Source organism: Penicillium verhagenii (genome assembly GCF_028828195.1).
Source record: "Penicillium verhagenii strain IBT 33310 chromosome Unknown utg000008l_segment0_segment0, whole genome shotgun sequence".
Taxonomy (NCBI): domain Eukaryota; kingdom Fungi; phylum Ascomycota; class Eurotiomycetes; order Eurotiales; family Aspergillaceae; genus Penicillium; species Penicillium verhagenii.
Genome location: NW_026643172.1, coordinates 1,828,447 through 1,850,379, shown reverse-complemented (window position 1 = coordinate 1,850,379; position 21,933 = coordinate 1,828,447). Strand labels below are relative to the sequence as shown.

Genomic DNA, 21,933 nt, shown 5'->3' with positions numbered 1-21,933 from the left:
TGACTGATGACTTACCGTGAAGGTCTTTACTGGTGGCAGCCGTCTCCTGGGATGATACTTTGAAGGTTCCTGGAATCGAGGCTCTGGGTTCGCCCTGGAGCTCATGAATCTGTGGTCTTCTTGGTTGTTCTCTTGGATGTCTGGAGGCCCAAGAACTGATCAGCTTGAGTTTATACTTGGGCAGGGGACACGGCCTGACGGGACTCCGTTCCTTACACCTGGTTTTGTTACCCATTCTTGCACTTTTTGATTTGATCCAACATCTCCGCTGTCCCTTTGTTCTGGTTTTCGTGCTGATTTATGTTAAGACCAATCATGGATAAGTCTTTTCACGTTCTTTGTTGTCATACACCATGTACCTGTACCTGTTTTTCGTTGCTTTGCCACTTGCTCGACTTTTGCTCGACTTTTGCTTCACTTTGTCCACTGACCCCGGGAAGAGTTGATGTTTACATATTGCACTAATTTTGGCTTGATGAAGGTTTTGTATTTTGTCAAGCGCGATAGCCTGTAGAATATACGCCGTTTTATGCTGAATATAATATCTAATCGAAGCCTTCGAAATCACCATCAACCACTTTTCCTGCAGCTTCTGCTTTCTTCGCGGCGATCTGCAATAGTCGCTTATGTTCATTCTCCATCCGAATTGCCTCCACCATTTGTTTTGTCTCGCGGGACTTTTGCTTCTCTTCCTCGGGCAATAATTCCCATCTTTCATTCTCCTTGCGGGTCTGCTTGAGCTCTCTCCGCTTGAGCTTCTTCTCTTTGAGTTCTTGGTTTTGACTCCAGGCCGCACTCTCGGTTGCAGGCCGTTTCTTTGAGTCATGGTGGCCCTTCTTTTCTTCCCTGGGCTCCAGCGCGGCCTGCTTGCGCTGCTTCTCGTGTTGCTTATCTTTGTAGGCATAGTTGTCCCAGTCAACACTGACACCCAATGTCCGATCTCCAGTGAAGCTGCGAGCCTCTGGCATTTTGGGTAAACGAAGAAGTCCCCACGCCTTGCCCAAAGATTCCCAGTCGAGATCTGTCACGCGGAAGATACTGCTGGCTTGGTGCTTGCTGTAACTGCGGAGCCAGCTGACGAAAGCCTTTTGGGCCTTGTCGTGGAGAGCGCGGTCCTTGAGGAGCACCGCCCGAACAGACTGTGTGGCCACTGCGGCATCCACATCGGAGCTAGGGGTTGTAAGGTTATATGGAGCGACTGGTGTCTTCCGTACTTCCAAGAATGAGACATAATCTTCCTCCCGCCCGGGGTGCAGGAGGACGATACTAAGACCTCTCCGTCCAGCACGACCTGCTCGACCACATCGGTGGATGAAAGTTTTGGGGTCTGAGGGGGGGTCAATCTGAACAACTAAGTCCACAGATGGAATATCAAGACCACGGGCAGCGACATCGGTAGTGAGGAGAATCGAGGGAGTTGTGGTGGTGGTGAAGCGAGTGAAGTTCTTTTGACGGACATTAGCAGCGTGTTTGCCATGGAGTGGGACCAGGAGGAAGTCGTCTCCCAGTATGATAGGTAAAATAGCAGCCAGGTAGTCCACACTAGAGCATGTTGATACAAAGAAGATAGTCTTTTGGGGTGTTGGTTGAACGGTTGTCAAAATATGCTTGAGCACGGAAAATTTATGAGCTGGGGGGGTTGTGAGATAGGTCATCTGCAGACTGTCCAAAAATTAGTATTGCTTTTTCGAAATGATGATAGTACTTGATCAAAGACATACCTGGCAGGAGTACGCTTATCCTCAGCTCCGCCGCCTCCTTTGACCTTGACAGCAATCTTGACAGGATTCCGAAGTCCGACGCGGACAATCTGATCCACGGCTTCACTAATACTGGCACTGAACAATCCAGTTCTCCGTTGTTTAGGGAGGTAACGCAAAATCCGTTGAAGATCATCTTTGAATCCAAGATCCAAAAGCCTATCGGCTTCATCGAGCACGAGCATTTCGAACGAGGACTGTGGACAGTGCACATGCGGGGAAGAAGAAAGAAGCTCCAGCAGTCTTCCTGGGGTAGCGATTAAGACATTTGGTGACCGTTTGAGGAAAGCACTGAGGTCTTCAGCGGGCGAGGTTGTACCGCCCAAAAGAAGTTGTGGAACGACTTTCAAGGTAGAGGCAGAGATCTTGGGGCGTGGGGCGTCACCTTCCGGGGGGTGGATCGCTGCAGCGGATGGCGGGTGAAATTCCAGTAGCGAAAGGAGGACTTGGTAAATTTGCGTGGCCAATTCTCTGCACATTAGGATTAGCGACAAGGATGTATAAGTAGCATATGCAACTCGAATTACCTTGTTGGGGAGATGATGATAGCACCAACATGATGCTTCTTGAGGGGTTGATCAATGCGCAGGAGTTTCTCCATGACGGGAATCAAGAATGACAGTGTCTTTCCACTGCCTGTAACTGCTTCCACGACCACATCCTTATGCGCCATAAACAGAGGGATTGCGGAGGCTTGGACCGGGGTCATTCGAGTAAAGCCCATGGAGGACACGGCTTCCAATGCCCATTCTGATAGCTTTGGGTTGAGACCATCCCATGATCTTGAGGACGAGGGCGGTTTAGGTGCCATGATCAATCACTTGAAGCCAAGGCTGTTCTTTTGATTGCTTCTCTATGATCGCAAATCGCAAAAAGAAAAAAAGTTGCCCCGGTCTCTTATCGATTAGTTATCTCCACGTGATGAGAGGCGGCTTTGGGCGGATCTCGATCTACTTTTCCCATTTGGTCTAACATTGCCTAACTCAGGTTGACATTTCAGCTCCTGTTGCATTTCCAACACACTTTCTATGTGTGGTGCCCGATATTTGTGTCTACAAGCATACTTACAATAGTTCATAAAGTACTCTCACTTGAAACAATCGCCCATCATTGAGTTGTTAGCAAGACCATTGGTACCTTACGGTAGTCTCGCCTGCGACAGCACAAATACCGGTGCGCGTTCTTTCACTGGCCTTATTTGGCCTCGAGCACTCCCGCCTTTTGCAGTCCAAGCATCCGACATGTCGTCCACCCCTAGTAGAGTACCGGAGACACGAGTCATCTCACCGTCGCCTTCTCTCTCCGATAGATCAGAAGCACGTGATGGGTATTTTGCGCCGGTAACGCGATCTGCATCGCGCCGACAACAGGATGGACCTGGCTCAAGACAAAGCCGAAGCCCTCCCGATGAGATTCCCGAGGAGACACCCTCAAGGAGTTCTGCTCGACAACGTCGGCCGCCTCGGAGGTCCAACCCCAAAATGCCAGCATCACCACCAGCGACCAATGGCAGCGCATCCAATGGGTTCCTATCACCCACATCGAAAGTTTCGGACGCATTACGTGACCTGTCGAGGTCACCATCACCGCTCGGTCTGATTCCTTTGCATTCCCGATACCGCAGTTTCATTCATCGCCATGAAATCCCACGCAAAGTCCTCCACGTATCGATTGGATTCCTGACACTTCATCTGTACAGCCGAGGTATCCAGACATTGCAGATAACACCCGTACTTTTCTCTTTTTTGGTACCCATTGCAGTGACCGACATTGTGCGGCATCGTTCGGAGAAGGTCAATAAGATTTATATTCGTTGCGTGGGCGCGCTTATGCGCGAGACCGAGGTCTCTGGCTATAACGGTGTGATCTGGTATTTGCTCGGTGCATATGTCGTCCTCCGTTTCTTCCCTAAGGATGTCGGTGTCATGGGTGTCCTTCTTCTCAGTTGGTGCGATACCGCAGCCTCCACATTTGGTCGCATGTACGGCCGCTACACCCCCCGTCTGCGACAGGGCAAGAGTCTGGCTGGCACCGCAGCCGCCTGGCTGGTTGGTGTTATCACCGCCGCTGCTTTCTGGGGTTGGTTTGTTCCCTACATGGGTGCATTCCCCAATGACCCGGAAGGTTCGTTCATGTTTACAGGCCGCCTGAATTTGCTTCCAGATTGTATTCGAAGCCTGGTCGGATGGGATGCTGTTGAGACTTCATCCGCGGTTATAACTGGCCCTTTGGCCCTTGGCGTGATGAGCGTTGTCTCTGGCTTCGTCGCTGCCGGTAGCGAGTTCATTGATCTCTGGAGCTGGGATGACAACTTCACTATCCCGGTGTTGAGTGGACTTGGGCTCTGGGGATTCCTAAAGGTCTTTGGCTAGACATATACTGCACTTTTTTTATTTTGCTTTGCGTACAGCACCTCCAGATACACATCTCTTCTCGTGTTTTGTTATTTTAATGATGTCTAGATGACTCCGTGTTTTCTTCTCGGGCATGGCATTGCATCGCATTTGTTTTCTGGTTTAGATAAGGCACGTCTTTGATGTTCCTGCTGATATGGACATTGCAAGATTTAGGGAATGTTTCCTTTTTAGTTTTCGTAGCTAATTTGCTAGACTTGAAACGTACAAACTACATCAATCTTCAACCATGGCAAGTACTACAACCTGTATGTCGGTATACCCACTCTCGAGGTCCACACCTATCCACATATGTGGGTTACACCTGAAAAAGTGGATATGCTCAAATGTTAATACAACTATTACTCGCCTTGTATAGTTCCTCCTTCAAGATCCGTGAGGCTCTAATTTGTACTGAAGCATCGATAAGTAAGTATCACCAAGTAATGGGCGCACATATCTCTATCAAGGCTGTTTTTTAATCATCATTCACTAGATGACAGTGCTCCAAGTTTTCTGCCTACCGGTCTACAGTCAGTGTTCGTTGCTTTGACTGCGGAGTCACCAATCCAAAATCAGCACCGCTCGCAAGTTCATGGATAGTGAGGGCGATAACTTAACTCCAACACACGGGCCTTGACCATGAAGGAAATCTTCAGGCACATTGGCCTTTTGTCGAAACCCGAATGACAAGGCGTATTCAGCCCAGTCGATCAAAAAAATGGGTTCAATGTCGTCACCGACATTCGAGACAATGCTATGTTTGCGGTGGCCTAGCTCTCGTTGCCTGGAGTTCCAAGATGAAAGTTCATTATAATGTTGCCCAAACGGCTATCGAGATCATTTACATAAGACATGTCTATCTACTTGCTTTACGCAACAGCCTATCACCAAGACTGGACGAGGATTTAGGCAAAGTTTTGGTCCCTTAACCCCTCCTATATGGCATGATCAGAAAAAGCCATTACTCTCTGTACAAAGTCAGGGTTTCCATTTTGGGTAAAGTTCCCGGTTTTCCTCGAATTCTTGAATCCTGAAGTTGGGAAACCAGTAGACGTTGTGATCAATAAGAAATGATGTCTTTTTTTATGAACAGTCACTAGTATGTACAAACTTTTTATCTTGGGAAATGGAATGTTTCAACTTTGAACTTTACGACAATTGTCGGGAGCAAAAACTCCATCCGCAGGTCTTTGATGAATTTCTACTAGTAGGTACAATGTACTAGAAGGTAACTACCAGTGGCTTCAAGTTTGACCTCGAGACTTAAAAGCTTTGGTTACATGTGTACTAGTACTATGGTTGACGCTTTGGGACTTTGTATGAAAAGTAGATCTTGCATGTGTCCCGTAAGTAGATTGAGAAAATTGTCAAACACGCCAAGGTTAGGCTGTCTCAGGTGTAACAGGACTCTTTAATTGGAGATCAGTATGTCTTTGATGAGTATGTACAGTAATAGATACAGATTTCCATAATTGTGAAAACTTTTGCCTTGAGAAGATGGTATGGGTACATTAATAAAAACAGAGACCGAAGACGCGGTCATGCTCATCAGACTTTTGATCGGTACTCCTGGGCCCAGTGTTGAACTGCTGTCTCCATCTTGGGGGTATCCCAAGCAATGTTGGGATTGTGAATAGAGGTACCGCTTAGATATGGCCATGGTAAGTGCCCGAAGTCCCCTTCTGGGCAGATTTTTAGGATCCAGTTAGGATCAATTTCAGGGATGTCTTGTTGACCAGGTAGATAATCGTCGGTCTTATCGCCAGGGGTGCCTGGGAATAAGTAAGAAGACCCGTCAACTGAGATTGGTTCGACGTCCGGGGAAGGGATATTCGTGCTGCCGAGAGAAAAGCGAGAAGCCTCGCGAAGGCGGCTGGGGGTTTTAGGTTTGAACTGCTGGGCCTTATTGCGAATTCGGGTGAGGGGAGAGGGGTCATCGGACTTGGGAGTATCGTCGACTCGGGGAGGGGTCCTTATTTCTTCTTCATTTCTTGGGTTAGCTCTTGCGATATTGGGGGATGAGTTGTCGTCTTCGTCCGAGGATGAATCAGAGTATGGGGTCTGAAACGTTCCATGTGGATTCGGATTCCTAATGATTCTTGGGGCCGGCAACGGAACCGAGTAGAAGTCGTCTGGAGAGGAAGGCATGAGCTGCATAAACATACCATTTGGAGTGTTGACACCTTTGGGTGTACTGGTATCATCGGGCGTGTTGATACCATCGGGCGTGTTGATACCATTGGGAGTGTTGATACCATTGGGAGTGTTGATACCATTGGGAGTGTTGATACCATTGGGAGTGTTGATACCATTGGGAGTGTTGATACCATTGGGAGTGTTGATACCATTGGGAGTATTGGTAACATCGGGAGTGTTGATACCATTGAGGGTTTGCGGTGATTGAACCCGGGGGCCAGAAGAAGGATAATCGTCAGAGTCGGAGGATGACTCCCATCCGGGAGTCTGGAAGGTGCCATGTTTGTTCGTGGGTTTTTTTGACGGGGCCGTGTTCCAATTGGGGCGAGTTTGGGTGATACGGGGTCCTTGCTCGCCTTCCGAGAGGAAATCACTCGACTCAATGGGAGATAAAGCAGTAGGTTCGTACAATCGGTTTTCACGGTTTGGATTGTATCCAGGACGATTTTGGGTCTTGCGGGGTGTTTCTGAGTGGAGGATATGTCGGCGACGCTGCTGAGTTGTCTCCTCAGCCACGCGTTGTTTTTTGGGAGGGGGTTGATCAGCTTGTTCATCCTTCAGTTCCGCGGCCTTTGCAGCGGCAGCCTCTGCGTCTCGCATAAACTTCTCTTGAGCCGCCCAAACCTCGTCGTCAGAATCAAACGTGAAATAGTCATCGTGCAGTCCGTAACTGCATCCAGGCGGGTTCGGAATGGACTCGGGAGACAAGCGCTTGCGCTTCTTTGCCTGCTCTGAGGATGGCTCCTCCGGGACTGCGTTGACAGGCGTTGGCGGTTGAAGATTCCTACTCCGTGCATAGCACTTCTCGAGTGTCTCTTTGCTGAATTTACCGCCCGAGCCGAAACTAACAGTGTAATTGATGGGGGGTGGTCGTGGGGTGAGTAGTTTACGGGCACTGCGGGGTGTATTGGCTACAGCCACCGGTGTCGTCATCGTATTTGCCGCATTCATCTTCATAGGAGTGCCCACGGGCAAAGCCTGCGCGCTCACATCCGTCTCGTGGGGCTTGGGGGCGGTGGTGTCAATCGCGTCAGTGCTTACCACGGTAGGTTCAACATCCATAGACTCTTCAGGTTTTTGGGGGCTACTTCGCCCACGAATGAAGGAAAATCTTGAGGATACCTTGCTAAAGATCCTTCGCGACCAGCTGGGAGAGGCATCAGTACTTGGCGCAGGGGCGGACTTTGGGGTTGAAGGGACCGCCGGTTCCGGGGTAGCAGGAGCCTCGACAATCGACAGAGGCCCTTCCTGAGAAGCGCCAGCGTGTTCTGTAGCAGTGGCCTCAGCTGACTGGTTGACAAGACCCTCGAGCTGGAACAGGGTGTGAACCACACGGCCATCGGCATTGTTTCGGCGGCGGGTAGTGATAGTGGAGTAGGGGATACGGGGCCGACGGCGCATGATAGGAGTCGCCTGCTGCGGACCTAGAACTCGGTTTTGGAGTTCAGAGAGAGGTTGCCGAGTGGGGGTGTCAGTGACGCTTTGGGCCATCTGGACTTCGGTACCAACGTCTTGCTGATCAGCAGTGTCCACAGCAAGCACTTTCGCCTGATCAGTCTCGGTTGATGGGGGTAACGGGGAATCGGGTGTTTTAGATTTGGCCGCCTTCGAGCTTTTGCGAGCGGTCTGTTGAACATATCAAGTTAGTTGGGTATTCCTCTCTTGTAGCAGTGATTTCCTGTACATGGAAGCGGCAATATATGGGGAAGGGATTGTTTGTTTACCTTCTTAGTGGTGGTACTCTTACCACGAGTCTTGCGAGTCATTGTGGGCTTGGGCTCTGAAGGTTTGGACTCTGCAGGTTTGGGTTCTGCGGACGCACTGCGCGTCGCACGGCGACGAGGAGGAAGTTGGTCCAGGGAGTGATATCCCCCTGGGGAAAGAGGTTGGGAACGAGTGCGCACCATGACGGCGGGTACACGATCAGAAATAGCAGAAAGTAAAAAAGGGACACCGAGACAATAATTCCGAAATGACAACAAGGAATGAAGGGGTGGTGTTATGTTGAAAAGTGGTTCGGAGTGTGGGGAAGGTAAAGGAAGAAGAGAAGTCAAGGGGAGGAAAAGAAAGTTGTTTATGAGCGCGTAGTTGTGTGGACGTGACAGCTTCGTTACCTACGCGACAAAATCCCGTCCCTTTTGAGAAAGTGAACTCTAGATTCAAACATTCAAGGAAAGAGCCTCACTTTTCTTCGATCTTTTTCTTGCCTGGTTCGGAAAGCGCGAACTGGACGTCCGAAAATTACTCCTGGGCGGTCAACCCCATATATTAACACCTCAGGCACCAAATTCTGCACTCTACATACATAGAAAGCTACAAAGCTGTATAGTACAGTATCCCAAGCTGTTTTAAAACTTGGAGATTTGCCATGTGAAAGAACGTCAAAACAAAATTCTCTCTGAGAGAAGAAGCATTTGGCTTAGAACACAATCAGATATAAGATAGGAAAGAAATAATGCTATTTGTACAGATGATACCAGTCACTCTTACACAGAAGTTCTGGAGATCCAAGTCCAGACAGTGAACCCACTAAATCCCCAGGACAAATCCACTCAATCTAAAGAAACACGCTGATGCTCAATCCAAGAAAAGGTGGGCCGAGATTTTTTAATGTAATACATCCCCATTGTCCCAAAAACTCCTACAGAGCAATCTCTCCCTTCCATGAAGCTTCAGACAGACCGAGTTTCTCCATCAGGTTCTGCCATCGGGGACCACCGCGCTCCTTCTGTCGGACATAACGGAGAAGCTTTTGCCGCTTGTGGACCAATAACTGCAAGTTGCGCTTGTTGTGCTTGTCCTTATTGGCAGTCTGCAAGTGCCGAGAAAGATTCATGATCTTGATTGTCAAAATCGCGGCCTGAACCTCGGGAGAGCCTGTGTCGATACCAACACGAGGGGCCTTCTCTGCGTGAATTGGAGCCGATTGGTGTGGCACGCTGGCAGGCTTCGGTGGTAGTACAGCATCAGTGCTGTGTCGCCCAAACTCTTCGATGCACTTCTGTATGTTCAACCGCATCCGATCTTTGCTGTTTCCATTGTTGAGATCCACAATGCGCTGGATAGCCTCCTCTGCATTGCGATGGGAATCCTGGTGCTTTTCCAATGCTTCCTTTTCGGCTTGGGGGTCTGCTGTATCACGGTTCGGGTTCTGAAGGGGCTCGGACAGGTCCTTGGAGAATTGCAACGCGCTTTTGAGGTCGTCGGCTTTCAAATAGTAGTTGATACCGGTGCTAGGTGCCGAAGAAGAGATTTCTTGGATATCTTGGATGAAAGGCGTGGGTTGGCTCTCCACGGGGTCACCAAGCGAGGCTTCCCGCTCCTCCTGAAGAAGCTTTTGTCGGGAGAGGTTGGCAGCCTTTCGCTGACGAGCCTGTGCGGCCCTAAAGAAATCTGTTCTTTTCTGTGTTGGCGCTTTGGTAGATGCTGCCCTCACAGTGACGTGGGATGCATTGGACGGAACAGCAACCGGGCTCTGCCTGTAAAGTGTACCTGCTTAGAAAAGAGTATTAGCATTGGGGCAAAGCAATAACGACTCGACTGTTAAGAAGAAGTCGTAGTAGAAAACGGTGACATACCAGTCAATGCCTTCCAAGAAGGCTGAGCTGAGAATCGCGGCGGCATGGTGGTGATCTAGTACTTATCAATAACCCCCGTCGGCGGCTTGCGAAGTTCTTCGCATCGATCTTCTGGTCTGGAAAATCACTCGGCCCGACCGACATACGCTAAGCTACTTTTGGGTGTAGTCTTTAATGCCTCAGGCAAGAATTTATGTAATCACAGTTGCTTCCCAAATAAGACACTAGCCCTAGCCCTAAGCTCACAACCGTCAAGCGAAATTCTCCCGAGAGTGAGGCGCGATTTGGCTTCAATCTTTTCCCTCCATCACCACGACAAGAGCCAGACGATTGATATCTCCAGTCCGTCAATACATCAATCGCCCAACATGGCCCCCTCCCAGCTCCCCCCGGTTTTCAACCCTACCCCCCAGGACATTGAGATGCTCCTGGCTGCTCAGGCTCACCTGGGTTCCAAGAACTTGCAGGTTCACATGGAGCCCTACCTGTGGAAGACTCGTCCCGACGGAGTCAATGTCATCAACATTGGCAAGACCTGGTATGCACAAGAGAATTCAGGATAAACTTTGGAAGATGGAAAGCAGAAATGAATGGCATGTCTAATATTTGCGCGCAACGAACAGGGAGAAGATCGTCCTGGCTGCCCGTATCATCGCCGCCATCGACAACCCCGCCGATGTCTGTGTCATCTCCGCTCGTCCCTACGGCCAGCGTGCTGTCCTGAAGTTCGCCCACCACACCGGTGCCACCGCCATTGCCGGTCGTTTCACCCCCGGTAACTTCACCAACTACATCACCCGCTCTTTCAAGGAGCCCCGCCTGATCATCGTCACCGACCCCCGCACCGACGCCCAGGCTATCAAGGAGGCCAGCTACGTCAACATCCCCGTCATTGCCCTCTGCGACACTGACTCCCCCACCGACTTCGTTGATGTCGCCATCCCCACCAACAACAAGGGTCGTCACTCCATCGGTCTCATCTGGTGGATGCTCGCCCGTGAGGTCCTCCGTCTCCGCGGTACCCTCGCTACTCGCGAGACCGAGTGGGACAGCGTTGTTGACCTGTACTTCTACCGCGACCCCGAGGCCGAGGAGAACAAGGAGGTTGCCGATGAGGCCAAGGCCCCCGGTGCTGAGGAGATTGGCGCTGGTGCCGTTGAGTCTGGCTTCGCCGGTGACAACTGGGACGTGAACGCCCCCGGTGCCGGTGTCCCCGGTACTGCCTTCTCTGCTGCCACCGCCGCTGTCGGTGCCACCAGCTGGGAGGCTGACGGTGCTGACTGGGCTGCCAGCTCCACCCAGCAGCCCACCGAGTGGGCCGCTGAGTCTACCCAGGCTGCTGCTGCCACCGCCACCCCCGAGGCCAAGTGGTAAATTCACTTCACAGTGACAAGGATAGCCGTTGAAAGGGTGGAAGTATGATCTCAAGAACCCAAAAAAGCCGTGGTGATCCGGGTTGATTGGGATAGTTCCCGTGTCCGTCGGGGCACAGGAGAGATGAGGAGTTCTCTTTTTTGTTCTTTCACCTACGAAATCCATTGACAAATGGAAAAAAATACACCGTCTCCCGCAAAGTCCCTTGACTTGTCTATCCTAGTTTCTGTCCAGTGTCCCAAAAAACAAACCAAAAAGAAACTGAAAAACAGCAGAACAAAAACGAGCTTTTCGCCGGGAACCCTCTAATCCTTTTGCATCAGTGGTCTCATTTTACCAGCACCCTTTTTTTTATTTTCTTGTTTTTGCATCGGGGAGGAATAGCGACGTCAATCATTGACCTGGCGCTTTATGAGGGAAAGATATCCAGTTGTGTTCTACAACTGGGGGAAAGCCCTGTGCTGTCAATCTACAAGGTGGACTTAATCGTTACCTTGGTTTCTCCCTGTTTGTATCCTAGTAATTGGAAGAGGATTGTGCTTGGTATTGTTGTCCATCTTGATTGCGTAAATTTGTAGATTGGATTTGTATGCTCCGGAACACCTACTGCTAGGTGATCCACATACTAGTAGGTCCTGTAAATTGATAATAGTTGTCTAGATATCAATCAGCCTTGAAACGACTCACTAGGAGCCGGGCGTCGCAGCTAGTTGCTAGAATGGTCCCCATTTATCGGGAACCAAGGTTGAAACTGTGCTCGACATGAACAAGACTAACAGTGGATAGTCAAATCATATACTATTCTAAGTATTAGGCTCATAAAATATTACACCCTCCCGCTGTTTGTCCACCTTTTTCTGTAGTCGACATTCCTGCAAGCCTGGCAATGTCTTCAAATGTCTCTGCCAGCAGCTCACCCGTCACAGCCGAACATTCTGCATATCTATCACAGCGCAATTCCTGGGCAATACGGTAGGCCTAGAAGATCAATGAGCTAACTGTATAATACCAATTTGGGTGTATCTCACACACTTCTTGTGGGTATATAATCCCCTCGCCTTCCTTCCTCAGGTCTCTCTTCAAGCCAAGCATCATCACGGGGATACGGTCTCCACGACCATGTTGAAAGTATCTTGATATATCGTTTCGCCACTGTGTGACAAGAGGTCAGCTTTTGTTAACTACTAGTAAGCAGAGAGTTACTATCTCAAGAAAGCAAATTTCACCTCTTTAAGTCCTGTAAGTGTCTCCCGGTTTGAGATATCAAAGGCTATAACGACAAGATCAGGCCTAAGAGTCGACCAGTGCTGGTTGGGACAGGATGTATCATAGACTTCCAGGGTAAAAGCTCTTTTAGAGAAGCGGATATCATAAGTGAAGGGTTGGTCGCTATCCCGTAGGGTCTGTAGTGAGCAATCTGGTGCAGTGGCTGGTTGAGATGGCGTTGGCTTCTTGCCACTCTTTAAACGACTGCAGAATTATCAGTTACAGGCATTTCATGCGCTTTGAAAACCACTTTTCAGTAAGCCCCGGGTTTTTGCTGATTACACAGTACGATACCAGAACACACGTAAGAGTGAAGATTCAAGAATCAAAGAGGAGGTTCAATCTCACGATAAGAATATGGACTTTCCGCAGCCCGCGTCGCCTAGAAGTAAGAGAGTAACTGTTGAGTCGGTCTCTGGGTATGATACTACCTCCGACATATTGCTGTTCTATTCTTTTTTCTGGTGATCATGGGTAAGTGGTATGTAAAGCGGCCTAGTTGGAAACGGCGCTGAAGAAGATAAGGTTGGCTGCCCAGGTGTGGAGTTGATGGATCTACACCGAGATATACATTCACAAATCTTCCCCGTGCTTCCTCCCCCTGATCAATTTCCACATGCACGTCCAGCAAGTCTGGCAAACCCGACCATTTCACTAATATTGCTAACACCTACACCTTAAACATTCAATAGTATTCTGGCCTGATTAAGTATCTCGATACGGGCAGTACACAAAGATACTAGCGGAAAGTCAACACTACAAGAGACTTCTGTATTGCATTACAGTACAGTACATACCGCATTACAAAAAATACCAAAGATTCCTCGAGTCCAAATTTCCAAGTTGCGATCACCCCACCACCACCATCACCCTCAAGTGAGCCAAGCTGACCTCCAATTGCCTCAAGGGCATGTGGAGACGACCAAACAGACTCTCACCACCGCGCTGGTCTCAAAAATCATCTTTCCAACCCCAAGCGCGATTTATCCGCGGGTACTACGAATCTTCATCGCAAAAAATGACGGCGACGGCCCAGAGCGAAGAGGGACACGGCCCTGACTATACAACCTGGAGCAACACCAGCCTTATTGAGCGCATAAGTGAACTTGAGCGTCAACTCAACTCCCAGACAACACAGTATACAGCGCCGACCGGAAAACACCCTGCACCCCCGGCAACCCCGATCCCCAGCGATGTTCACGAGCCTGCGATCCCACTTCTCGAAAACGGTACCGATGAGCATGCCTCGAAGAAGAAGCGACTTCACTCGCCGGACACAGACATCACACACAAACCTGGCATTCACCGCGCCTCGAAGGCAGAGCGAGAATTTGACGGTTCGAAATACACCACCAGGTTTATTGCTCTGAAGTTTGCTTATCTGGGTCAACAATACAATGGACTTGAGCACACCAATGGCAATGTTACACCGCTGCCTACAATTGAGGAAGTTCTGTGGAAGGCTTTGCGACGTACGAAGTTGATTCTTCCTCAGACTAGTTCTCCTGCAGACGAGCCAAGTGGCGGTGGGCCGAGAGTGGTGCGGCCCTACTCCATCTTCTGGGATGGATGTGAATACTCCAAGGCCGGGAGAACTGACCGTGGCGTCAGCGCTTTTGGACAAGTTATTGGCATTCGGGTTCGTAGTTTGCGACCCAAGCCGAAGCCTACAACCGCCACAAACGAGGAGAGTGATGGGATGCAGGTCGAGGAGACAGCCGCTGATCAGGATTGGGATGATGTCGCCGATGAAATAAACTATATACAAGTCCTGAACAGGGTTTTACCCGAAGATATTCGGGTACTGGCTTATTGTCCCAATCCCCCTCCTGGTTTTGATGCCCGTTTCTCCTGCCGTGAGCGCCGGTACCGGTATTTCTTTACCCAGCCTGCGTTCTCGCCCACTCCAGGCCCCTTTGGATTTGAGAAAGATAGCAACGGACCCCGTGCCACCAACCGCGAGGGATGGCTGGACATTGAAGCTATGCGCGAAGCAGCGAAATACTTTGAAGGAACTCATGACTTCCGAAACTTCTGCAAACTGGATACCAGCAAGCAGATCGAGAATTTCCAACGCAAAATTCACCGAGCCGACATTGAGTTCGTGAACCCGAAGAGTAATCCCTTGGGCTATGTTGGCCAGGCCGGGTTCCAGCAGCGAGAAGGCTCTGTATCTGACGTGGACATGCTGTCCTCGGAGGCGCCTCTAGGAACCACACCTCAAGTCTACACTTTCACTCTGCATGGATCTGCATTCCTGTGGCATCAGGTCCGGCACATGGTGGCAATCCTTTTCCTAGTCGGACAAGGGCTCGAGTCTCCATCAATTGTGCCTAAGCTACTAGATGTGAAGGAGAACCCACGCAAACCGTCATATGAGATGGCCTCCGATGCACCCCTAGTTCTGTGGGATACAATCTTCCCAGACGAGAGCTCTGGAAGTCGCGAGGATGCTCTCAACTGGGTATATGCCGGTGATGAACGGCTTAACAGATCTCGAAGTGCTAAAGGCGATAGCAAGTTTGGCATGAAGGGTGTTATTGACGGGCTGTGGTCGGTTTGGAGACAGCGCAAGATTGATGAGATCTTGGCCGGTGCACTGCTGGACCTGACTGTTAGCCAGGGTGATCTGAGTGTTATAAAGAACATGGAAGGCAAGAATGGAACAGGCAAAAAGAACAGCAGAGGCGCAAAGGTCTGGCTTGGGGATAACCACGTTCGCGTTGGAGGAAGATACCAGCCGGTCTGGGAAAAGGAAAGGACGGCGACCGTCGAAGTTCAAAATGCCAAGTGGCTAGCAGGCAAGCAGCGAAAACTGGCGCTTCAGAAAGAAGCCGAAAACAAGAAAGAGGAAGCATGAAGGATATAGAGTATAGCATACTACATACTTACATCGGTCCCATGGTGTGTAAAACCCATTGACTTTACATACTGCTATGCATTTTATAAATCAAGATTTTGCATCATAGAGACAACGGCGAGAGCCTCTCCAGACTTCCTCTAAGATCTCCCGCTTCGGTAGTAGATGCTAATGATTGGGATAATGAGTTAGCGTAATAACAGTGCCAGGAAGGATACAATTTACCGGAAAGACCACCAAGACGTCCGGCTCACCCTCCACAATAACAGCCAGATAAAAGCGGACTTCAAAGCCCTTGAAAGCTTCGTGGATGACAATGTCTTGAATTTGGGTTGTAGGAATAAATCTTGTTGCGGCCGATGAAAGATAGGTAGAGGACGATGTGGAGGTTTGGATGCCGAACCCTCGAATAACCAGAAGCGATTCCTCTATATAAACAATCAGCTGGCGCGCAAGAAGATGACGAAGAGCACATCGACAAGTGAGTGGTTCATACCTGTATACCCTCTCCTGAAGACTCCATAGACCACCAAAGTACCTATTACCGCCATGGCCCACGGGTTGTATGCGTCCACTAGCTGGCATACATGAGACCCGAGAGGGCTCGCCCACATAGCCGGCCATGGTATTGATCCACCATCGGCTTGGAATGAGAAGTGTCGTAATCGTGCTAGCCCAACAATTATCACGCAAAAGAACAGAATAGTTCTCAGTAGGATCTGGAAACCGAAGAGTATCTTCGCGGGGGAATTGGAGCGTTGCGGCGCATTTGATACCGTGAAGCTAACGGTTGTCGGAGAAGGCCGTTGGACTCGGAGTCGACCAGGCATTGTGAGCCAAGGAGTTCGCAATACGGTGTAAAGAGCCAAGGTACTTTAAGGTATTCGCAATAGGTTCTAAGATATTAACAAGATTGTTATCAACAATTCACGGGGCAGAAGCTCAAGTCCGCAATTCACACACTAAGCCAAATATAGACTAGCGTACTGCACACCCCCGTATTTAGATCACGTGACGCTACAGCGATCGACTCTCAGCTCATTCCGTTGTGATCGCGACCGGACTGTAGGACATCAACCCTCTTCTTTATTTCTTTTTACCCATCCATCATGGGTGATAGATCCAGAAGTCGGTCCCCGAACCGGCGGGATGGTGATCGATCCCGTCCCAAGAAATCCGGGGGCTTTCGATGGAAGGAGAAGCGTCGCGACGACGATACCCGCGGAGAAGAGCGCAGGTTAGACCGCGGATACCGAGACCGAGACGAACGACCAAGATCCCCACGCCGAGACCGTGATAATGACCGCTACAGAGACCGCAATCAAGACCAAGACCGTGACCGACGACGGGACGATCGTGATGCACCGCGGGAGGATCGTAATACACCACGAGAAGATCAAGATCGCGTGGAGAAGAAAGATAAGGATAAGAAGGAGAAAAAGAAGAAGAAGCCAGTTCTGCCACAGTCATCAGAGCCAATGATCATTGTCTATGTCAATGATCGCTTGGGTACCAAAGCTGAGATTCCCTGCCTGGCCTCTGATCCGATCAGTACGTTTTTACCCGCTCTACTAAGCTTGCTTGACGAATCTGTATTAACCTCATTCCTATCTATCTAGAGCTCTTCAAAGCCCAGGTCGCTGCTCGTATCGGTCGAGAACCACATGAAATTCTATTGAAACGTCAAGGCGAACGTCCTTTCAAGGACCAACTGACGCTGGAGGACTATGGAGTGAGCAATGGGGTACAACTTGACTTGTGAGCTTACTTACTACCCGATCTCCCTACCAACTTCTATTATAACCCGTATACTAACCCATTATATAGGGAGGTTGGAACAGGAGACTAGAATCGTTATTCTCATGTACTCTCAGCGGGATGGGTTTTATCTTTTCAACTGGTCGGTGTTTTTCATATCAATCTATCAACGATGTTTTTTTTTATGGATCATGGGAGCGTGCACGAATGGATTTCTTATGCTGTTTTCATTCTTTTTATGTTTTCCTGCTATGAACTAGGGACTTCTGTTTCTCTCTCCCTTTTTTGCATCGACCGTTTTGTATCTTACCGGCGAAAAAATGGAAGTTGCTGTAAAGCGGTTTTACCCGATATTTTTTTGGGTTGCTGACCATTTGCTGGCGTCTCTCCTTCCAACGAGCTTTTTTTTTTTTTGCGTTTTTCCGGCCGTTTCTGTTCGAAGTTGGCCTCCTGCGGGGCTAAATGCATTACTATGATGAATGTGCCCGCCCTATTCCTGTTTCGGCCGTTATTGACGCCTGGATGCCTGAGGCCAGCCACTCTCCAGCCAACCCGAGACCAAGACTCCGTTCCACTCTCCAAAAGAGGCTTTTTTCTATCGCGGGACTCACACGAGCTTCAATTCGGTTTTTTTCTTCCGGGCCATTGTCCGGGCTAATTTTCGACCTCCAAATCTCTGCGAAATGAGGTAGTCGCTTGACTCTCCACTCTTGAATTCACTTTGCATTTGCTCGTTTGCCCTTTTCTGAACCGATCTCGCCTCTCCGCAGATTTTCCGCCTCTCCAGATTCCTCGATCTCCTCCACAACCAACTCCTTCCTCCCGTTTTCTCCCAATATCTCTTTCGATCCCAAACAAACCTCATCAAACAACATGGTTCGCAACCTGGTCGTCATCGGGGGTACATCCCACCCGCAGTTGACCGAGACCATTTGCAGTGTACTGGGCCTCCCTCCGGCGGAGGTGCTGCTGTCCAAGTTCGCTGTGGGTGAGACTCGTGTGGAGATCCAGGAGTCCGTCCGTGGAAAGGACGTCTACATCATCCAGTCCGGAGGTGGTAAAGTCAACGACCACCTGCTTGAGCTCCTCATTACTATCTCCGCCTGTAAGACCGCATCGGCCCGCCGGGTGACCGCTGTCCTTCCTCTCTTCCCCTACTCCCGCCAAAGTGATATTCCATACGACAAGGCTGGAGCGCCTCTCGTCAAGTCCTCGGTCCCGAACAAATCTACCAGCGGCTACACTTTCGAAAGCACTCCTCCCACCCCAGGCCCCGGTAAGCCCGAGGGCCTGGGTCTGATGAATGGCATTGATAGCCTCCAGAAGAGCCTTGCCAAAGCTCAGATCGAAGAGCACAATGGAAGCCCAGTGAAGCGTCGTCCTGCATCCGGTACTCCACTTCCCCGGAGTGATACCAACGACTCCCTCAAATCCCTGGCTAACAGTGCGGCCCTTGAAGAATCTACCAGTAACTCTTCCGCTGCTTCAAAGATCAATGCCTTCCAGCCTCGCCCTGGCTACAAGCAGTGGGTTGCACAAGCAGGCACTCTGGTAGCTGACCTGCTGACCTGCGCTGGTGCTGATCACATCATTACTATGGATTTGCACGACCCTCAGTACCAGGGATTCTTTGACATTCCCGTGGACAACCTCTATGGACGTCCTCTCCTGAAGAGCTACATTCAGCGCAACATCCCCAATTTCAAGCAGGCCGTCATCGTCAGCCCTGACGCTGGTGGCGCCAAGCGTGCGACAGCCATTGCTGACCAGATGGGAATGGAATTCGCTCTCATCCACAAGGTCAGATCCATTCTTGTTTTTTCCCCTAACATTTTTCATTCTAGTTTGCCGCCTTGGATCTTCAAGTTCTGACAACCCCTGCAGGAGCGCCGCCCCACAAAGATCACAGACCGCCAGAATGCCACCATGATGTTGGTCGGCGACGTCCGCGACCGGATAGCTATCCTGATCGACGACTTGGCGGATACCTCTAACACAATCACCCGGGCAGCCAAGCTCCTGAAGACAGAGGGCGCTTCCAAGGTCTATGCCCTGGTCACCCACGGTATTCTCAGCGGTGATGCTATCGAGCGCATCAACGCCAGCGCCCTTGATAAGGTGGTGGTGACCAACAGTGTGGAGCAGAACGATCACCTGCGCCGATGCCCGAAGCTGGAGGTCCTAGAGGTTGGCCACGTTTTCGCCGAGGTAAGTGCTATTTGTCTAATTGCGCCCGGGCCTTGCTGACCGCTCAATGCAGGCCATCCGCCGCGTCCACCACGGTGAGAGTATTAGTGTCTTGTTCCAGTATGATTGATTGCCAGCATCTTTTGTCTCTCTCCTATTTGGAAAATTGCAAATATCAAAAAAATTCATGGCTGGATTGATATGCCAAATTTGGCATTTTAAATGAATATGAGTCGATCTACCTGGCGTTGCTGATGTGAAGACGTTTTTTTTTTGGTTATCATTCTCCGGTCAACTGGTATCATTTGCACCATCCTTGAATCTATATAGAATCCCTGGTCAATTTTGAATGTAGTCTTGCCCGAGACAGCGTTGTATTCAAATGATTGGTCTTGTCTTGCTGCTCGGGCTTGGTTTGTTCTATTTGACCTTTATGTTTGCCTAGCTATTGATTTTGGCTATTGCCGTCTTGCACATATGATGAAATCAAAAAATACGGTTTATGTGACTTGTCTTATTTCTTTCTGCATGCACATGTATGCATGGATAGTATGCAGCACTATGGATGTAGGACATGTCTTATTTAGTTGGCATATGTACATATTACCTACTACCTACTAACTGCACACATACCTCCAGGGCTCCAGGGCTACTACTAGGTACATATAATATGCAGTGCGTACCAGTTGACCCTGGATTCCAGTCCAGGGAGTTTCAATGTTGATGCATGCACATGTGTGTAGTACAGCTCTTATTTACATTCTTTCCTCTTCAAATGTTACCTATGCTAGGAGTTTTTACCAATAGGTATCTTCATCTCACCCGATGAATTTTGCTCTTCTATAATGTTCACAGCCAGATCACGGAATTGCCAAACGCCCAGGAGGTGGTAAAAAGAGCCAGGAAAAGAAACGAGGACCGAAAGCAGTGACAATTTGCCCAGTCTGGGCGATATGCTCACTTCAATATCGAGGGACAAGAAACAAACTGGGTACTTGATACAACGGAGTTGGCTGCAAAGCTAAGTCATGCAGCCCAATGGGGGGTAAATACAAAAGAAGTTAGAGTAAATGTGAGGAACGAGCTAAAAATCAAAGTCTAGAAGACTGATATGAAGTTGCCGATTCTCTCCTTCTGATTCTGCGCAATGCACTCTGAGATCCAGGTGACGTTTCGAATTTCCTGATAGTCATTAGCCTGTGAATCTTTTGTATCCGTAAGTAAGTCTTGAAATATCATCATCGTACCTGCTCCTTCAGCTTCAACCACCCGTAAACCACCGCCGGGGTGAATTGACGAGTGAAGACTAACTTGGACAAGTCCATCTCCTTCTGATAGAAAAGATCTTCAAGACTCTTTCCGTCACTTCCACCCATACCACCCATACTGCTGCCACCCTGGTTCAAGCCCACTGCATCAAAGAAGGTCTTGTAGTCCGCAACAGCGCTCACAGCCAAAGCCACACCCTCGACATCCTCTGCTCGAGACAGCATCAAGCTACCCTCTGGGTAAAGCTTTCCGAATTCCGGGTACAGTTTCCTCCGCTCTTGCTTGGATAGCTCAGTGCCGAAGGAGTTGAGGGTAATATTAATAGAGCGGCGATCGGCCTCGAACTGAAGAATTTCCGACATGACCTCCTGGGTGGGACCGGAGAAGTCCGGGTCGGTGTTGACAAACTTATAGAAGTCCTCAAGGTAGTTCTTGTACAGAGTGTTACGGACGATCTCGATGTTCAGCTCATCCAGATCCTGGTGGCTCAGACTGCCCTTGAAGAAAGGTGCAAGCGGGGTCTCAATCAGGACTGAGTTGTATAGCTCCTCAATGTTGGTTGCGACACACAGCACGGGTAGAGTCTCGAACCATCCGAGAGGGTGGCATCGCTCCAGGAGTTCTCGGGTATCGCGCTCATGCAGGGTGCCTGTGATCAGGAGGGCAATGTTATCGATCATATAGCCATAGGTGAGATAGCGAAGGAATTTGGCCGTTGCCCCAGTAGACTGTGCGATCAAGTATCGGAATTCCGACACAAGCTTGTCGGTCATCCTGCCAGCGAGGGCGGAGGTGGAGGGGTTCGGGGGGAGAGAGGCGAGGAAGTCGCCGTAAGCTGGGCCCAGTTGGAGCTTGACATCTGCCGATCGACTTCACATTAGACTTAAATGATCCTTATGCTTGTAGCGGAATTTAAATACCATCAATGGTCTCGCATTGTGTTAAGTTAGAGTAGTTCTGACCGCTCAGAAGGCTGTTTCGATACCCTCGAACAATGCCCTCGACGTATCTAGAGGATGGATGTTGGTGAGCGAAAGCGAAAAATACGACCAGAAGCATACATACCCAGAATTTACATTGAAGAAGAGGCCCTCCATTGCAGCGAGTGGGAAGTGGTTTAAAGATTCAAGTCGCCCGTCTCAATCTACGTACATGTTAAGTGCTGGGAGCTGTATGCGCGGTGGGTCCTTACATAAGCCACCAGCCACAGGGCTGTGGCTCGAACAATTTTGCACTTTTTTCTTTCCGTTGCAAAATTTCTAGATTCCCTTCTCCAACGGTGCACGCCT

General features: G+C 49.7%; 11 protein-coding genes across 11 annotated transcripts; 5 read left to right on the top strand and 6 right to left on the bottom strand.

Annotated features, from left to right (window-relative positions):
• Positions 1 to 545: 545 nt before the first annotated feature.
• Positions 546 to 2,571, bottom strand: spb4 (ATP-dependent RNA helicase SPB4; the record flags this gene model as incomplete). Its single annotated transcript, XM_057168070.1, has 3 exons — positions 546 to 1,662; positions 1,722 to 2,231; positions 2,288 to 2,571. The coding sequence occupies 3 exons, from the start codon at positions 2,569 to 2,571 to the stop codon at positions 546 to 548; spliced, it is 1,911 nt and encodes a 636-aa protein (XP_057018701.1).
• A 430-nt stretch (positions 2,572 to 3,001) lies between these two features.
• On the top strand, positions 3,002 to 4,132 carry N7466_008680 (diacylglycerol/polyprenol kinase family protein; the record flags this gene model as incomplete). The annotated part of the gene is made up of 1 exon (XM_057168069.1): positions 3,002 to 4,132. One exon carries the CDS (start codon positions 3,002 to 3,004, stop codon positions 4,130 to 4,132), a length of 1,131 nt encoding a protein of 376 aa, XP_057018700.1.
• A 1,572-nt stretch (positions 4,133 to 5,704) lies between these two features.
• N7466_008679 (uncharacterized protein) lies at positions 5,705 to 8,259 on the bottom strand (the record flags this gene model as incomplete). Its single annotated transcript, XM_057168068.1, has 2 exons — positions 5,705 to 7,978; positions 8,077 to 8,259. 2 exons carry the CDS (start codon positions 8,257 to 8,259, stop codon positions 5,705 to 5,707), a joined length of 2,457 nt encoding a protein of 818 aa, XP_057018699.1.
• A 734-nt stretch (positions 8,260 to 8,993) lies between these two features.
• On the bottom strand, positions 8,994 to 9,976 carry N7466_008678 (mitochondrial 37S ribosomal protein uS15m; the record flags this gene model as incomplete). Its single annotated transcript, XM_057168067.1, has 2 exons — positions 8,994 to 9,844; positions 9,931 to 9,976. The coding sequence occupies 2 exons, from the start codon at positions 9,974 to 9,976 to the stop codon at positions 8,994 to 8,996; spliced, it is 897 nt and encodes a 298-aa protein (XP_057018698.1).
• A 247-nt stretch (positions 9,977 to 10,223) lies between these two features.
• On the top strand, positions 10,224 to 11,304 carry rps0 (40S ribosomal protein uS2; the record flags this gene model as incomplete). Its single annotated transcript, XM_057168066.1, has 2 exons — positions 10,224 to 10,468; positions 10,554 to 11,304. Exons 1-2 carry the CDS (start codon positions 10,299 to 10,301, stop codon positions 11,302 to 11,304), a joined length of 921 nt encoding a protein of 306 aa, XP_057018697.1. The 5' UTR covers positions 10,224 to 10,298.
• An 816-nt stretch (positions 11,305 to 12,120) lies between these two features.
• On the bottom strand, positions 12,121 to 13,010 carry N7466_008676 (uncharacterized protein; the record flags this gene model as incomplete). The annotated part of the gene is made up of 4 exons (XM_057168065.1): positions 12,121 to 12,282; positions 12,337 to 12,456; positions 12,531 to 12,774; positions 12,919 to 13,010. The coding sequence occupies 4 exons, from the start codon at positions 13,008 to 13,010 to the stop codon at positions 12,121 to 12,123; spliced, it is 618 nt and encodes a 205-aa protein (XP_057018696.1).
• A 578-nt stretch (positions 13,011 to 13,588) lies between these two features.
• N7466_008675 (pseudouridine synthase DEG1) lies at positions 13,589 to 15,430 on the top strand (the record flags this gene model as incomplete). Its single annotated transcript, XM_057168064.1, has 1 exon — positions 13,589 to 15,430. One exon carries the CDS (start codon positions 13,589 to 13,591, stop codon positions 15,428 to 15,430), a length of 1,842 nt encoding a protein of 613 aa, XP_057018695.1.
• Positions 15,431 to 15,520: 90 nt separating this feature from the next.
• On the bottom strand, positions 15,521 to 16,260 carry N7466_008674 (PIG-H family GPI synthesis protein; the record flags this gene model as incomplete). The annotated part of the gene is made up of 3 exons (XM_057168063.1): positions 15,521 to 15,598; positions 15,656 to 15,858; positions 15,927 to 16,260. 3 exons carry the CDS (start codon positions 16,258 to 16,260, stop codon positions 15,521 to 15,523), a joined length of 615 nt encoding a protein of 204 aa, XP_057018694.1.
• Positions 16,261 to 16,539: 279 nt separating this feature from the next.
• N7466_008673 (ubiquitin-like protein HUB1) lies at positions 16,540 to 17,279 on the top strand (the record flags this gene model as incomplete). Its single annotated transcript, XM_057168062.1, has 3 exons — positions 16,540 to 16,981; positions 17,050 to 17,188; positions 17,258 to 17,279. 3 exons carry the CDS (start codon positions 16,540 to 16,542, stop codon positions 17,277 to 17,279), a joined length of 603 nt encoding a protein of 200 aa, XP_057018693.1.
• Positions 17,280 to 18,061: 782 nt separating this feature from the next.
• Positions 18,062 to 19,505, top strand: N7466_008672 (ribose phosphate diphosphokinase subunit PRS5; the record flags this gene model as incomplete). The annotated part of the gene is made up of 3 exons (XM_057168061.1): positions 18,062 to 18,988; positions 19,073 to 19,396; positions 19,449 to 19,505. The coding sequence occupies 3 exons, from the start codon at positions 18,062 to 18,064 to the stop codon at positions 19,503 to 19,505; spliced, it is 1,308 nt and encodes a 435-aa protein (XP_057018692.1).
• A 968-nt stretch (positions 19,506 to 20,473) lies between these two features.
• Positions 20,474 to 21,741, bottom strand: N7466_008671 (H(+)-transporting V0 sector ATPase subunit d; the record flags this gene model as incomplete). Its single annotated transcript, XM_057168060.1, has 4 exons — positions 20,474 to 20,557; positions 20,623 to 21,503; positions 21,565 to 21,653; positions 21,710 to 21,741. 4 exons carry the CDS (start codon positions 21,739 to 21,741, stop codon positions 20,474 to 20,476), a joined length of 1,086 nt encoding a protein of 361 aa, XP_057018691.1.
• Between the last annotated feature and the right edge of the window lie 192 nt (positions 21,742 to 21,933).